The 14,751-nt window shown below is 52.7% G+C and overlaps 1 protein-coding gene across 1 annotated transcript in view; it reads left to right on the forward strand.

Annotated features, from left to right (window-relative positions):
- Positions 1 to 14,751, forward strand: part of PLEKHG4 (pleckstrin homology and RhoGEF domain containing G4) — a 96,416-nt gene that overhangs the window by 63,470 nt on the left and 18,195 nt on the right. The window contains exons 11-13 of the mRNA XM_030457671.1: positions 2,073 to 2,211; positions 4,505 to 4,627; positions 5,133 to 5,324. Of these exons, the coding sequence (XP_030313531.1) occupies positions 2,073 to 2,211; positions 4,505 to 4,627; positions 5,133 to 5,324 (454 nt within the window). The remainder of the gene's footprint in view (positions 1 to 2,072; positions 2,212 to 4,504; positions 4,628 to 5,132; positions 5,325 to 14,751) is intronic.

Consider the following 14,751-nt stretch of genomic DNA (forward strand, 5'->3'; position numbering starts at 1 on the left):
CCACTCTGTGCCCAGCCTGGAGCTCCCCATGGGGTTGTTGTGGCCAAAGTGCAGGACCCAGCACTTGGAATGTTGAACCTCATCCCCTTGGGATCATCCCAACTCTCCAGTCTGTCCAGGTCCCTCTGCAGAGCCCTCCTGCCTTCCAGCTGATCCACACTTCCCCCAGCTTGGTGTCATCTGCAGATTTGCTGATGGAAAGATAGCAGCAACCTACGACAGCAATGAGTATGAATGCTTGAATTGCTTCTATGAATTCCCATTAGCAAAGCTGCTGGAGTTTATAAGCTACCTATTTCACAAGTGCTTTGGATCGTTTTAATAATATGACCCAAAAGCCCTGCTCTCATGAGCCAGAAAGTTGTGAGACAGTTGCAAAACAAAAGCTGGTTTAGGGTGAGCACAGGAGATGCTCAGGCAGCTGAACGTGGTGGTGTAGAGCTGAAGAAGGCTGTGGTGTTTTTGTGGAAGGTGTCTCTTGAGTCCCTCCACGTGAGAGGAGAGGAAATCCAGGGGCAGAGGAAACACCAGAAGTTAAGGGGGACACAGAAATAATAATAAGCTTGACTGCTGTTCTAGATCCTTGCTCTAATTTGGCCAAACCTGTGCTGGAGAGGTGCTGCAGACACCTGGAAGGAACTGATGGATCTGCAGGGATGCTGGTGTCCATCAGTGTGCCAGAGGGAAGGGATGTGCTCAATCCCTGGCTCCAGCATCCAAGGAAGCCTCCATCCCTGCCTCTCTGCAGATGAGCTTCATTTCTGGTGTGGCCTGGCTGGCAGGGTGCCTGCTGGGTCAGCACAGCTGCCTGGGGAGGATGGGGAGATCCAGCTTTGAATCTTTCCAGCACAGCTTTGTAACATTCCATCTCTGGGTGCTTTGCATACTTGTTAGGTTGGTGGAAGTAATTCCTGGTGGGGCATCAAGCACTGGATACTGTTGTCATCGTGGAGGAGAGATTTGCTTCCCAGTGATTGCTTATTTACTGACTTAAACTCATTTCAAATGGTGCCTGTAGACACTGAGCCTATGTCCCATGAAAACCCAGTGGTGTAATGACCTGCATTTATGGAAAGCTGGATGATCCTATCTGGAAGTCTGACACTTGTAGGAAGCCTGGCTGGGAGGGGGTGGCTTGAGATGAGAGTGGGGTTGTGTTTGAGCAGAGCATCTTGAAATGGTCCTGATGGGCACAGAGCAGCTGACCTGGATAACAGATAGAAACACGGACAGGTTGATGGACATGGGACAAGGTTTGGAGGCAGAAAGGATTTACAGGTGGTGGAAAAACCCCCAGCCTGCTGCTGAGTGTTCCCAGGACAATGTGTCCACATCCCATCTCCAGTGCAGGGAGAGCTTTCCCTGTAACTCAGCTTCATCTTGGTTTGGGATTTCTTCCAGTGTTGGTTTGGGGGATTTTTTCCAACCAGTTTTATGGCTCTTGCTGGGGTTTAAAATCAACCAGAGTCTGCACACAGGTTTATTGTAACTGAGTGCCAGCCAGGCTGGGGAAGGACTCAAAGGTCACAGCTTGGGACCACACTTGGACAATTGTTGAACCCTTTTGGTTTTGAAGGGACTTCAGGGTGTATTTCTGCTAAAATGATGTTTAAGTGAGCTGTGCTTCAGGCAGGAATTCTCCCAGCAGCTCCAGCCTGTGGTGTGGTCATTGGAGGGGTTGCCTGCTGCTCAGTGTTCCCAGGACAATGTGTCCACATCCTATCCCAGGCTCTGCTGCAGGGGGAGCTTTCCCTGTAACTCAGCTTCACGTTGAGTTTCTTAGGGATTTCTTCCAGTGGTGGTTTGGTGAGGATGACTGAAGTGACCTGGTAGAAATAGGGCTGTCTTTTTGTTTCTCTGACTGTAAGAGTCCTCCTGCTTATCTGCCACAAGAGCACAGGTCACTCCCAGGTGAATATTCCTACAGCCAGAGGGTTTGCAGCCTAGGGGTGAGGGCTGAGACCCCTGCAGGAAGACACTGCTGGTAGCCAGGTTGTGTTTGCATGCATGAAGTGCTGGGGGAAGGACCTAATGGGAAACAAATCCCCTGAGCAGGTTTTGTCCCCTCCCAGGGAGTCCCTGGATGCTGCCAGCCTGCTCTACAGCCGCTTCGATGAGGGCGTTCACCGCCTGGTGAGGGTGTCCAACAAATTCATCCAGGAGCTGGAGCTGGTGATGGACTTTGAGAAAGTGGAAGAATGCTTCAAGGAGGTAAGGCCCGTGGGACAGTTGTAGTGACTGCCTGCTGCCACCCTCTGACTCTGCATCCCACAGCAGGTACCGTGGGCTTTCCTCTGAAGGTGTAGAACGGTGCCTGTAGACCCTTAAAAAAAAAAAACCCCAATAAGTGAGCATTAGGATTTGGGCTGTGTTTTCTGATGTGCTGAGAACCCAGGCTCTGGGTGCCTGGTAACTCTTCACACCAAGCAGAAGTCTCCCAGCTGCTCTGTAGGTGTGGATCTGGCAAAGCCTTTCAACATCTGTGATGTTTTCCCAGACTTAAAGAGCACAGTGCAGTGGCCCTTCAGTAAATGGCACACTTGGGGCTGGGGTGTCTTTCCACACTGGGCAGCAGCAGCACCCTCCCAGGAAGGCTGTTGAGGAACCATTTTGATGTTCCACCTTGGGAAGCAGCAGAGCAATGGCACCAGGCTGATGACAGCTGATGATGTGTCTGCGTGTCCCCTCCAGGGCATGCTGACATCCTGCTGCAGAATGAGCCAGACATTGCATACCCCAGGCAACTGCCCTCCCTGCTCCTTGTTGTTTGGATTCCTGGGCAGTGCTATCCTGTTCCTGCTATCTCACAAGCCCCAGGCATGCTCCTTCTTCCCCTCTGGGTGCAGCCCAGTCTGCAGGCAGGGGAACAGGCTTTTGTCCTTTGCCTCAGAGCTTTGCTTTTACCCCCCCAGCATGCACTCCCCTGCTCTTCTGTGGGAGCTTGAGCTTCCCCTGGTGCTCACTGGGACACTTCAGGGCTGTGGGGTCACTGAAGTAACCAGAAAGACCTTTGAGACCTCTAGCCACGCAGAGCTTGGACCTTAAAGAGTCATAAAGCAGCTCAGGCTGAGTGTTTGGCAGGGTGGGAAAGGTTCTGTCAGTGTTGCAGGTCCCAGCACCCTCAACTCAGCCTTGGGATGAAGGAGTCTCCCATAGTCTGCTTTGCTGGAGCTCCTCAGCAATGGGAAGTTTTGCTTCTACCCTGTGTGTCTGTGGAGGGCTCCGTGCTGTTCAGAGCTCACCTTGGGAACCTGCATCCCCAAAAATCAGCACTGGGTCCAGTTTCACTATTGGTTTTCTAGGATTCTGGGCTTTTTTCCCCTGGGAGAGAAGGCAATAGCCTGCCTGTTGTTCTCCCAGGCCAAGGTGGATCCAGGAGTTTTAATGACCTCCCATTTGGAGGTAGACACTTGGGCTCCAGGAGCTGTGTGTTCAGGACACTTAAGTGTGATGCAACAACCTAGTACAGCCTCCCTTATACACACAGGTTCCTAAAACCAAACAGAAACCAAAAAAAAAGGCACAAAGGCAGGCTCTGTGACCTGCCCCTGAGTGAAGCTGAGCTTTTTTTGGTTGAATTGAGCAGAACTGTCCCTCTGCTCCCTGCTCACTTTGCTTGTGGGTCATTTGCAGCATTGCTGGTGGCAGCAGCTCCTGCTTTTAAATCTGCTGTGTGGGTCACAACCTGGGAGCCCTCCCCATCTCCTCCTCCTGCCCACTCCATGGGCTCAGTCCAGAAGTTTGTCCTTGGCTGTGGGTATGGATTGGGATGATGCAGGAAGATAGGATGGATGGGCATTAGGAAAGGTTTATTCCCCACCCCCAGGTGCAGCTATGCCTGCCAAGTTTATTAGCCTGTTTCTAAAACCCACTGTTGATGGAAATGCTCTTCTTTCCCCTGCCTGGCCTCCTGCATCTGCTGTGCTTTTAGAACACCCCTGTTAGGGAGTTGTCTGCCCATGTTTTGGGATAGGGCCTTAGAACCATGGCCTGTTGAAGAGTTACCCTCATCTGCCTTCAGAAAACCAGTAACCAAGAGCCCCTGAGGACTCTGAAATGTTGCAGGTGAGGGGATAATCTGTCAGTAGATTCACACTGACATAGCTCTTGCCCTGCCAGTTAGAGGAGGGAAGTGGGGTGGGAAATGTGGGAGATTTTATCCCACTTGGGGGTAACAATAATAATCCTATCAGGCCAGCCTGCAGCTTGCAGGGCTTGTATTAGGCCATGGTTGACCTGAAACAGAGCCCAAGCAGCTACTTGCCCTGTTTATGCCTAAGGCTGCTTGCTGAGCAATAGCAAAGCTTGGCAATTACTCAGTAACCTGAAGTGGAAAAAAACTTTGAGCAAGAGGCTGAAATGCCAGGCTGAGGGGAGAAGTGGCCATGGACATTCTTTCCATGACCAGCAGTATGAGAGCAGTTCCTTCCTCTCCCCACATGAAGGCCTTGGTGAGTAGCACAGTGTGACTAACAGCCAACCTTTTCCCTTTTCTCCCACCCAGGTCATCAGTTGGATTGAGAATGTTGGCAGAAAAAGGCTTAAGGAAATGATCAACCTGGAGGATTCTTTGGAGACTCTGCTTCAAACCCAAAAGCAGTTCAGGGAGTTTGATCTTGTTGCCAGTGTAAGTGTTGTCTGGTTGGAAAACCAGAGTCTGAGCTGGCAGCATGTGTGTCCAGTGCTCATGTGGCACTGGTAGAGGGCTCAGCACCAAGATCTGTGTCATTCCTTTACACTTCTTGGCTCCCTGCTGTCCTTGTAGCCAAAGCCACCAGCTCAGCCCTTCAGGAGATGGTATTTACCAGTCTTGAGAAAAGCAACTGCTGTCATGGAAGATGGATCTGGTTTTTGTTTGTTAATCCCTTAATGTGCTTGTACCACTGGCTTGTTTTGATCCTCACTGATCTGTGGCCTTGTGATGTGGGTCTTTATGAGCTGCTGTGTGGCTCATGTGTATCATGACAGAGGGCAGAACTGTCTGGAATTCTGTGTTAAACAGGTGCATCCCTGCCCATGGGATTTGAACCATAAAAACCAGTCTCAGTAGCCCTAGATATTAATGACACTGAAGACTCTCTGCTGTTCCTGTCAGGTCTCTGCCCTCACCCCTGGCCCTGTTTTGCTTTCAGGACTATTGCAGAAGGGGCCAGGATGCACTGAAGAAGATGGATCAATGGGAAGAGTTTTCCTCTGTGGATGTAGGATCTTATAAGGGGAAGCTGCAGACTTACAGAGATCAACTGGAAGAGTTCTGCACACAGTTGGATGAAAGCAGGCACCGAGTCTGTGAGACTGTCAGGCTGTATGAGTTCTTTGACAAGGTGAGACTGCTGGGTTGGTTGTGAAAAGTGTGAAATGTTGTGTGTGCACCAAGAGGGAGCTGGGTCTGCAAAGCCCCCTCACCTCACACTCAGGTGTCTGCAGTGATTCTTTTCCAGTCAGTTTGGAGAAGAAGGGGTGGATGTGGATTCAGGAAAATGTCCACATCTGTTATAAACAAGAGATCTTGGGCTGTAGCTTGGAGGTCCCTCTCATGTCTGCAGTGGCCAGGAGGGTCCTGGCAGTGCTGGCTTGGACATCAGAGGCCAAGAGTTCAGTTGCTTTGTGCCCAGTCTTGGCCAGGGCAAGCTGCCTGTGTTTTATTCCTGCTGTATCCTTACACACTGGTGAATTCAGGCTGTTGAGACATCAGGAATAGCACCCTGCTACTCATCCCTGAATGTGGCCCAGCTTCTCTCTCCTGGAGCCCTGTGTGAGGAAATGGAGCAGCAGAACATGGTGCTGGGAAGTTTGGCTGAGGGAACCAGGAGGCTGGGTTGGCCCAGGCATCTGGGAAGCAGGAGGAGGAGGAGGAGAGGATGAATGTGGTGACTCCACTGAGGAACTGCCCTTCTCACCTGTTTGGTTTAATGCAAATGCACCCACTTGGCAGCAGACCTGCAGCTGGATTTGGTGTCCTTTAATTTCCAAAGCTGCAGTTGAATAAACAGGAGGATTTTTTTTTTTAAGTGCATTTTAAAACACGCCTTTGGCAAGCAGAGGAGGCCAGGGAGCCTGTGCTCCATTTATTCCACACTTGTACAAACATTGGGTATTAAAGTTCTCAAATTCCAGAAAGAACAGACAGTGGAAGTTAAGCTGTACCAGATGGAGGTGCCACTCTCTGAGCTGCTTTGGCAGCCAGAAGTGCTCAGAGAGGCACGAGGAGATTCAGCTAAACACAAAAACATGGAGAAAGCATCCTGTGTGAGGGAGGGAAGTGGAGAAGGCAGCCCAGAAAACTGCTGCCAGGACAAGGGAGGATGGAGTAGTGCTCTCGAAGGTCCCCTGTAGCTCAGGTAGAGGTCTTGCTGTGAGAATGTGTATTTTAATTATTAATTTTTATCCAGACAATGAAAAGTGCCTCCTAGGCCACAGGAGAGGGGCAGGAACCTGTGCTCTGTTCTCACTGAGTGCAGGGGCTGCTCTGGACCTGCAGCCATCATGGGGGTCCTGGCAGGGCTCCTCCTAAGGGTGGTTTTGTCATCTTTCTCTGATAAACTGTGGCACCCAGGAAGGGGCCAAGTTCTGCTCAGCATCTTGTCCTGTCTGTGGCCAAGCCAAATGTTGGTGCTGTGTGAACAGACTCAGCCAAAGTTGGAGGTGTCTGGAGCAAGGTGTGTGGCACATGGTGGCTGCTCCAGTCAGGCATGGAAACTGCATCACACTTGGGCTGCCAAGTGGTCAGGTGTGACAGGGGATCTTCCAAAGCCTTTCCAAGCCATTCCTAGGTACACAAATGGTACAGAGATCCCACAGTGACCCATTTCTGAGGATGTCACAGCGTTTTGTTTGTATTCTGTTTAATATCTTCATTTCTGTTCACTATCTTAATTGATGATTTAGATGAGGGGATTGAGTCCATCATCAGCAAATCTGCAGATGACACCAAGCTGGGGGGGAAGTGTGGATCAGCTGGAAGGCAGGAGGGCTCTGCAGAGGAACCTGGACAGACTGGAGAGTTGGGATGATCCCAAGGGGATGAGGTTCAACATTCCAAGTGCCGGGTCCTGCACTTTGGCCACAACAACCCCATGGGGAGCTCCAGGCTGGGCACAGAGTGGCAGAAAGGGACCTGGGAGTCTGGATTGCCAGGAAGCTGAAGAGGAGCCAGCAGTGTGCCCAGGTGGCCAAGAAGGCCAATGGCATCCTGGGCTGGCTCAGGAACAGCGTGGCCAGCAGGTCCAGGGAAGGGATTCTGCCCCTGTGCTCAGCCCTGGGGAGGCCACAGCTTGAGTCCTGTGTCCAGTTCTGGGCCCCTCAGGAAGTTCAGGAAGGAGCTTGAGGTGCTGGAGCAGGTCCAGAGAAGAGCAAGGAGGCTGTGAAGGGATCCAGCAGAATTGCTGTGAGGAAGGGCTGAGGGAGCTGGGGGTGTTGAGGCTGGAGAAGAGGAGGCTCAGGGGAGACCTCATCACTCTCTGCAACTCCCTGAAAGGAGGTTGGAGCCAGGGGGGGGTTGGGCTCTTTTCCCAGGCAACTCTCAGCAAGACAAGAGGGCAGGGTCTCAAGTTGTGCCAGGGGAGGTTTAGGTTGGAGATGAGAAAGAATTTCTTTCTGGAGAGGGTGATCAGGCATTGGAATGGGCTGCCCAGGGAAGTAGTGGATTCTCCGTGTCTGGAGATCTTTCCAAAGAGCCTGGATGTGGCACTGAGTGCCATGGGCTGGGAACCACGGGGGGAGTGGATCAAGGGTTGGACTTGATGAGCTCTGAGCTCCCTTCCAACCCAGCCCATTCTGTGATTCTATGATTTTCTGGTGGGTGACAGCTGGGGGCTGCAGTCCTTGGCAGCCACATCCCTCTTGGTTGTGCCTTGCACAGCCCTGGTGAGAACTGACTGTGTGGAGAAGAGGTGTCTCCTGTGTGCAGGAGGAGGATTTTGATCTCCCTGCTTTCAGCAGATGTATAAACAATGCCTGTGTTATATTTATATTTATATATTTAGTGTATTGTGAACTGGTGGCCAACTGAAACCAGGGGTGTGGAAGGGATACACATCCTGCAGCTGTGGGATGAGGGCAGAAGTTGCTGTGCAGCACAGAATTTCTTTCAGTGCTGATTATTTTGATCTTCATCTCCAGAGTGCTCTCTGCCTTCCCAGACCAAAGTCAGTGTTGTGGGCTGGGTGGAAAGTGGAAGATTTTATCTAAACTGATTTCACTCTTTTGATGCTGAGCTGCTTTGACCTTCCTGTAGAGATCTTGGCAGTGCCTTGCTAAGCCCTTCTCCTTTCCCTAATATCAGAGGTGGGATCAGCAGCAGGAGTTCAATGTCCTTGATTTTCCTTCTTGTAAAGAGCCTGCAGTGTGCCAGACCCCAGGATTTGGGGAAGGAGCCTAAGGATGCAGAAGCAATGCACACAGTGGCCATGAGCTGGCAAGCCCCAGCTTCTCCAAACATCTCAGCATCTGCCAAGGGAGAGGAGTGCCCACCATGGTACCCATCCCTCATGCTCCTTGCTGCCTGCTGGGAAGGGGAGGTTCCCTTCTTCTGGCCCTTCTGCTGCATGTGGTGGGCAAATGTTGCTGCTGGACATGCTGTGGGACAGGACAGCACAACCCTGTACAGTCTGAGATGCTGTGTCCTTCACTGCTTGGCAGTTCTGCTGCTCTGCCATGAGGCAGCCTGAGCTGGGCCAGACTGCATGTTCCCTTTTCACAGAAATCACAGAAAGTGAGGGTTTGGAAGGGACCTGAAAGATCCTGGAGTCCAACCCCCCTGCCAGAGCAGGGTCACCTCCAGCAGTCACACAGACACCTCCAGGGGGGCTTTGAGACTCCACAACCCCCCTGGGCAGCCTGGGCCAGGGCTCCCTCACCCTCACAGTGGAAAAGTTTTTCCTTTTATTTCTGTGGAACCTCCTGTGCTCCAGTTTGTCCCCACTGCCCCTTGTCCTGTCACTGGACATCCCTGAGCAGAGCCTGGCCCCATCCTCCTGGCACTCACCCTTTCCATATTTATCAACATCACTGAGCTCACCCCTCAGTCTCCTCCTCTCCAAGCTGCAGAGCCCCAGCTCCCTCAGGGAGCATCCCTCAGGGATGTTCCACTCCCTTCATCATCTTGGTGGCTCTGTCCCCACTTCCTTTGCAGCAGGAGCTCTTGGTGGTGGCTGTGCTGGTCCTGGGGGGGTGAGGGGAGCTGCCTGCCACATCCCTGCCCAGGGGGCACCATGGGCACACTTGAGGACCCTGCCATCTTCTGGAGCTTCAGGCCTGGTCTTACTGCTCCCCCTTGTTTACTCAGTTCCAAGACTGTGGAGATCTGGCTTTGGGGGAGCAGAGGGGAGCAGAGCAAGCAGGGGTGTCTGTGGTCCCCCAAGCACTGCTCTCTGCTTTGGGTTGGGGAGCAGCCCCCAGCACCCTTCTCCCCCACCACCACCCATCCTGGCTCCACAGGAACCCTGTCACAGCACACCAGGAGGAGATAGAGAAGTCTCCCTCTTCTTGCTTCCCATTTTTTTCCTTTCTCAAGCTTTCTTTGGGTGAAATGGATTCCTCAGGCCTCTGCCTGCTCCTGACTTCCCCACCAGCAAAATTCCCCAGCACTGAACCCCAGGCAGGGGGTGGCTGACGTGGAGCTCTGTGTCCTGGGAGGACTGGCAGCTCCCTGGCTCTCATCACTTGGCATCTCAGCTGAGCTGGAGCACACAGCCCCATCTCTCCCAGTCCTGGGATCCCAACCAGTCCTGCAGAAAGGTCAGAGCAAAGGTGCTTGGTACTTGATGGTGAAAGTCACCCCTGGAAGGAAGCTCTGAGCCAGCCGGAAAGGGCAGCGTCCCCATCCCATCCCTCAGCACCTGGATACCCTCAGGCAGGGCCTCAGGTGTTCCCAGGGGCTTCTCCTGCCTGTCAGGGTGGTTGTGCAAGATGCTGCCTCTGCCAGGGCTCAGGGCTTTCTATTTATTTAATATTCATATAATAACATTTGCTTTTGCATTCACTTAGTAGAAGATTGTTGTGTGGGCATTTTCTAGCCAAATAATCTCTCCTTCAATCAACAAGCTGCACAACAGACTTGTGCATCATCATTTTAGAGGAAAATATTATGATCTAATAATTAGTGAGAGTTCTCATGGGTGCATTTTCCCACTCACACATGGCAGTGGGAAGTGTGTGTCTCTGAGTCTCTGACTTGTTGCTGCAGACATGAGATGCAGAAGCCAGGTTTGCAAGGCTTCATCAGCTGTGTACCAGATGTTGTCTGGGTCAGCTCACAGCCTTCCTGGGGACAGGTCAGGGATTGCAGGATGCTGGTGCCTGGCTCAATGCTTCAGATCTGCTGAGTGTCATAGAAAGTGTCACAGAGTGTCAGTGGTGGTGTCAGGTGAGTTTTGTCTCTGTCTCATTCTCCTCAAGGTGGAAGAATCCCCCTCAAGGTGCTTTCCAAAGGGAGGCACTGACAGGCTGGAGCTGAGGATTGGTGGGATGAGGCTGGTTGAAACTTCCCTTGTTGGGAGTTCTTTGCTCCATGAGCTGTTCCTTCGCTTTCTCTCTGTCTGCCAGCCTTGGATCCCATTCTCCAGAGGACCACCAGCCTTTGCTGATCCTTTGGGAACACTCTCCAGCTGTCCCTGCCTCCTTTCTGCTCTGCAGAAGGCGCTGCTGCCTCTGAGCTCTGTTGGGAGGGTTCAAGGGCTGCCCACCCCCCTCCATCTGTGTTGACATCTCCGGTGGAGTGGGTTACTTGTGCTCACGGGTGGATCTACCCCCACAGCGGCTTCTCCTCCCATGTCCTCCTCCTCTCCTTCTCCTCAGCCACTTTGTTCTGCGTGGCTTAGAAAACAAAGCCTTTGGCAAGTGAAGGAGGTGCCTGCCCTTGCTGGGGGAGGGCCGGCTGGCCTGCATTTGATTATGGCAGCGCCTCCCCATCCCTCCCCATCCCTCCCCATCCCTCCCCATTGTCCTGCCTGCTGTAGGAATGCCAGCAGTCTCCTAGCGCTGCTCCATCCCCTAACAAGTGCTGCTGCGTCTGGGGCCCGAGGCGGGGCCGGAGCCTCCTTCCCACCGGTCCGGTCCGCGCTGGCACCACGGAGCCTCCCTGCACACCCCATGCACCTCCCGGGCCTCGGCAGCCAGCCCAGCCCAGCCCGGTTCCGGCAGCCGCCCCAGCAGAACCTCTGCTAAGTACCGAGTGGCCGGAGCTCTGCCTGAGGGGTGAGTTGGTTCGGGATTCTTTGGGAGCGATGTGGAGCAGGAGGATTTTCCCTCGGCTCTTGGGCGCCTCTGCCCGCGTCCGGCAGGAAGCAGAACGCTGTGTGTGTGGCTGCTTTTCCCCGGACCGAACCCGGTTCTATTCGCCTCTGCGGGTTCTGCTCATCTCCGCATGGTCCCTGTGAGTCCCCGGGCTGTAGTACAGCAGTGCCTGTCCCTTTTTCTCCTCGTGAGGGGATATTGCATGTTTTGCCATAATTCTGCTGTGGCTGCAAGTTGCTGGGTGTCCCCAGGGGAGCTGGGTCACACCGAGCTGCTGGCACCTTTCCACCTGCCCCAACTTCTCTTCGAGGTGAGGACTGCAGAGTGAGGAGCTGCTTTCCTCAGCTGCTCCCAGGTTTGCTGGGCTCCTGTCCCATCGGTGCCTGGGACCTGCTGGCACAGCTCCTGGGCTCCTGTCCCATCGGTGCCCAGAACCTGCTGTCACAGCTCTCCCTGCATCCAGACACGGAGCTGATCCCAATCTGACAGCAGAAGGCCAGAGCATGATAAATGAGCTGACTTCCACAGGTGGCTTTACCTCCCACTGCTCCCCAGAAGATTCAGAACAGTGAGGTGCTGATAGTTTGTTTTCTGCTGTGCTTGCTCTCAGGTGGTGTCCCAGACACAGCCTTGCAGATGAAAGTTTTGAGGAAAAAAAACCCCAAACAACAAATGTATGGAGTCCCCTTAGAGCAATGAAGTTTTGATGCTGCTTTTTACTTATCTGCTGGTGAGGAAAGAAAGGTTGTGAATGCTGGAAAGGATCCTGGTGACTGGGACCTAAAAGTGTTGGGGTTTTTTGGTGGTTTGGTTTGGTTTTTCCTCTCACAGGTAGAAAGTTAATTTTACTGAAAGGGTGTTAGGATTCCCTGCTGTGGAAATGTGTTTGGAGGAGAAGTGGTGAGTGTAGCAACAAAGTGGAAAAGGAGGCTTTGGTTGTGGCAGACATCTGCTGAACAGGGAGGCACCATGGCAGGATGCTTGGGTCTCACTAGCAGTCCTGCTCGGGTCAGAATAGAGCTTTGCCCCCCAAAACCTCTGAGCAAATGAGGTTTTTGCTGGGGTTTGGAGTAAAGTCCCTGTGAGAGGCTTAACATTTTCTCCTGCCTCTGCCCAGGGGTTTGCTTTACTTCTCTGGGGTTTGCTGCTCCAGTCAGGCAGTACTGAGTACTGATGCAAATCTGGATGATGGTGAAGGAAGATCTGAGAAGCACAACTGGGGGGAGCACAGATTGTGCCTTCCTGACGCTGTAGACCAGTTTCAGGGCAGCAGTATTGTCTGACAACAGCTGGCTCATCTCTTTTGCTCTCTTTTCTCTCTCCTTCCTATGTTACCCTTGGAAGTCGTGCCCTGGGACGTCAGACATCAGTCTGATTTGCTCTCCCATTTCAGGGGTGTCTTTTTTCATGCACAGCCTGAAGCAGTGGAGGGGAGAGGGGGGGGGAATGAGCCCAGAAGTTGGAAAACTGATCCTCTGGCAGAGTTCGTGCAAGGTTAATGTGTGAAATCTCTCCCTTTGCCTCCCTGCCAGGTTTTGGCCAAAGAAGTCTTCTTGCAAGGTTAATAAGCCTCTGATGCTCACTTTCCCATCAGAGAGGATTCATTATCAGGAAGTTTTGCTTTGCCTTGGACTTTGTGAGAGTTCTCCTGCACAAACAAGAAATCCTGACCATTTAAATCTGATCTGCTGCACCTTACAGCTCCCCTCTATTTTTCTGACTTGCCAAATCAGTGATTTGGAAACTGTTCCTGTTTTATTAGTTCTGCAGTAATTCACTGCTGGATCTGCTGCTCCTCAGGCTATTTTCTCCTGTTTCATCAATGAGTTTATTACCAAATTGGCACCATAGCAGCACCCCTGGCTCCCAGCAAGCTCTGTAGGTGAACTCTAAGTGGTATTTAGCACCAGCAACTTGGTGTTCCTTTCTGGTTGCACAATATGGGGTGAGACTGGTGCATAAATTTGCCTCTCAGTGTTATGAGGCAGCAGGAAATTAATTAGGGTGCTACATCCAAGCAGATTTGCAGTTGAAGGTGAAGGGTTCTCGAGCTGAGATGCTTTTGAACACCTCACCCCCCCCAGCACCTCAGTGTCTTAGTGCACCAGGAGGTCTGTGTGATGTCTGTGGCATGTGCAGGGGGGCAAACCCTTGATCTGGGGGTTTCTTCTTCTTGCTTTGCTGGCTGAATCCTTCCCCATGGCAGGAGGAGGCCCAGGGAGCCAGCCAGGAGCAGCATCTTTTGGGATGCAGGCTTCTCACCCTGCTTTCCCTGATCCCAGGAGTGCCAGCACCTTCTGCCACTGGTGTTTCTGCAGGGGAGCAGTGCTTGATGTGTTGAAAGCATCTGCTGCCTTCATCCTTGGTCACCTCTAAGAAACAATTCCTCTGTGCCCTGGGCTGCCCATGAGGAGTACAGACTGCCAGCTATCTGAAAGCCAGGGGCTCCTCCTCCAGGAGTGGGGTGGGATCAGCTCTCCTGCAGGATCAGGACACAGGTAGCTGGTCACTAATGGCAGGGAAGGAACATTTCCTCCTGGCAGGTTTAGGGATTTCCCAGCTCGTGTTGCAGCTGAGCTGCAAGGGGAACAAATTGCCTCGAGGTGCCAGATCTGATGCTAGCAGAGGCCTTTTCTGCAGCTGAGCCCAGCCTCCTGCATGTCCATAAAATGTTGGATTTCAGGGCTTTTATTTTCACTTTGAACTCGGAACGGGAGCTGCACAAGTGGACAGGTTTTTCTGAATGTTTGTGTGCTGGCATCCATCTGGATGCTGGGATCCTTCTGGAGGATGGAATTCCCTTTAGTCACGGGAGTTCAATAGATCTGTTCAGGCAATCTGGACATGAAGCTCCTCTGGGTGTGCAGATGGGGCTGGAGCTCACAATAGCTCCATCTGCATATCAAAGCCCTGGACATATGGACAAGGGCTCTCCCAAGCACCCTCTGCCTCTGACCAGGGGCTCTCATCCTGTGGGTACAGCTTAGGGAGGGGGCTCTGAAACCAAGGAGCTGTCTCCAGCCTTGTCAGCCACCCTGGAGAAGGGGTGGTCCCTCAGGCGTCTGGGTGCACGTTCTGCCCAGGCACAGTGCAGAGAGATCCCAGCACATCACTGAAGGGTGAAGTGGAGTTTATTTTGTCACAAGGGAAGGGATCTGAATTGAAGACTGAAGAGGAAGCATCCAGGCTCCCCCATCCAGGCCCAAGGGCATGCTGGAGGTTTCCCAATCCCCAGTTGGGCCTGGGAGGACCTGGTTAGGAGGGAGCCAGTGCTGGGCAGACAGCAGACACCTACCCCAACCCAGCCTGTCCTGCCTGCCCTGGGGTGTGATGTTACAGCTGGGGATTTGCACTGCATAATCACAGGGCTGGCAGGGCTGATGGCACCTCTAGAGCTTTTGCTTTTCCATCTGGCCCAGGAGAGAATGATTTGTGGCTGTGGTGGTGCAAGTTTCCAGCTCCAGTGACTCACACATCGTGCAGGGGCTTGATCTTCAGTGTGGCTGCTAATGTGAG

This window comes from Calypte anna, chromosome 11 (genome assembly GCF_003957555.1).
Source record: "Calypte anna isolate BGI_N300 chromosome 11, bCalAnn1_v1.p, whole genome shotgun sequence".
NCBI lineage: Eukaryota > Metazoa > Chordata > Aves > Apodiformes > Trochilidae > Calypte > Calypte anna.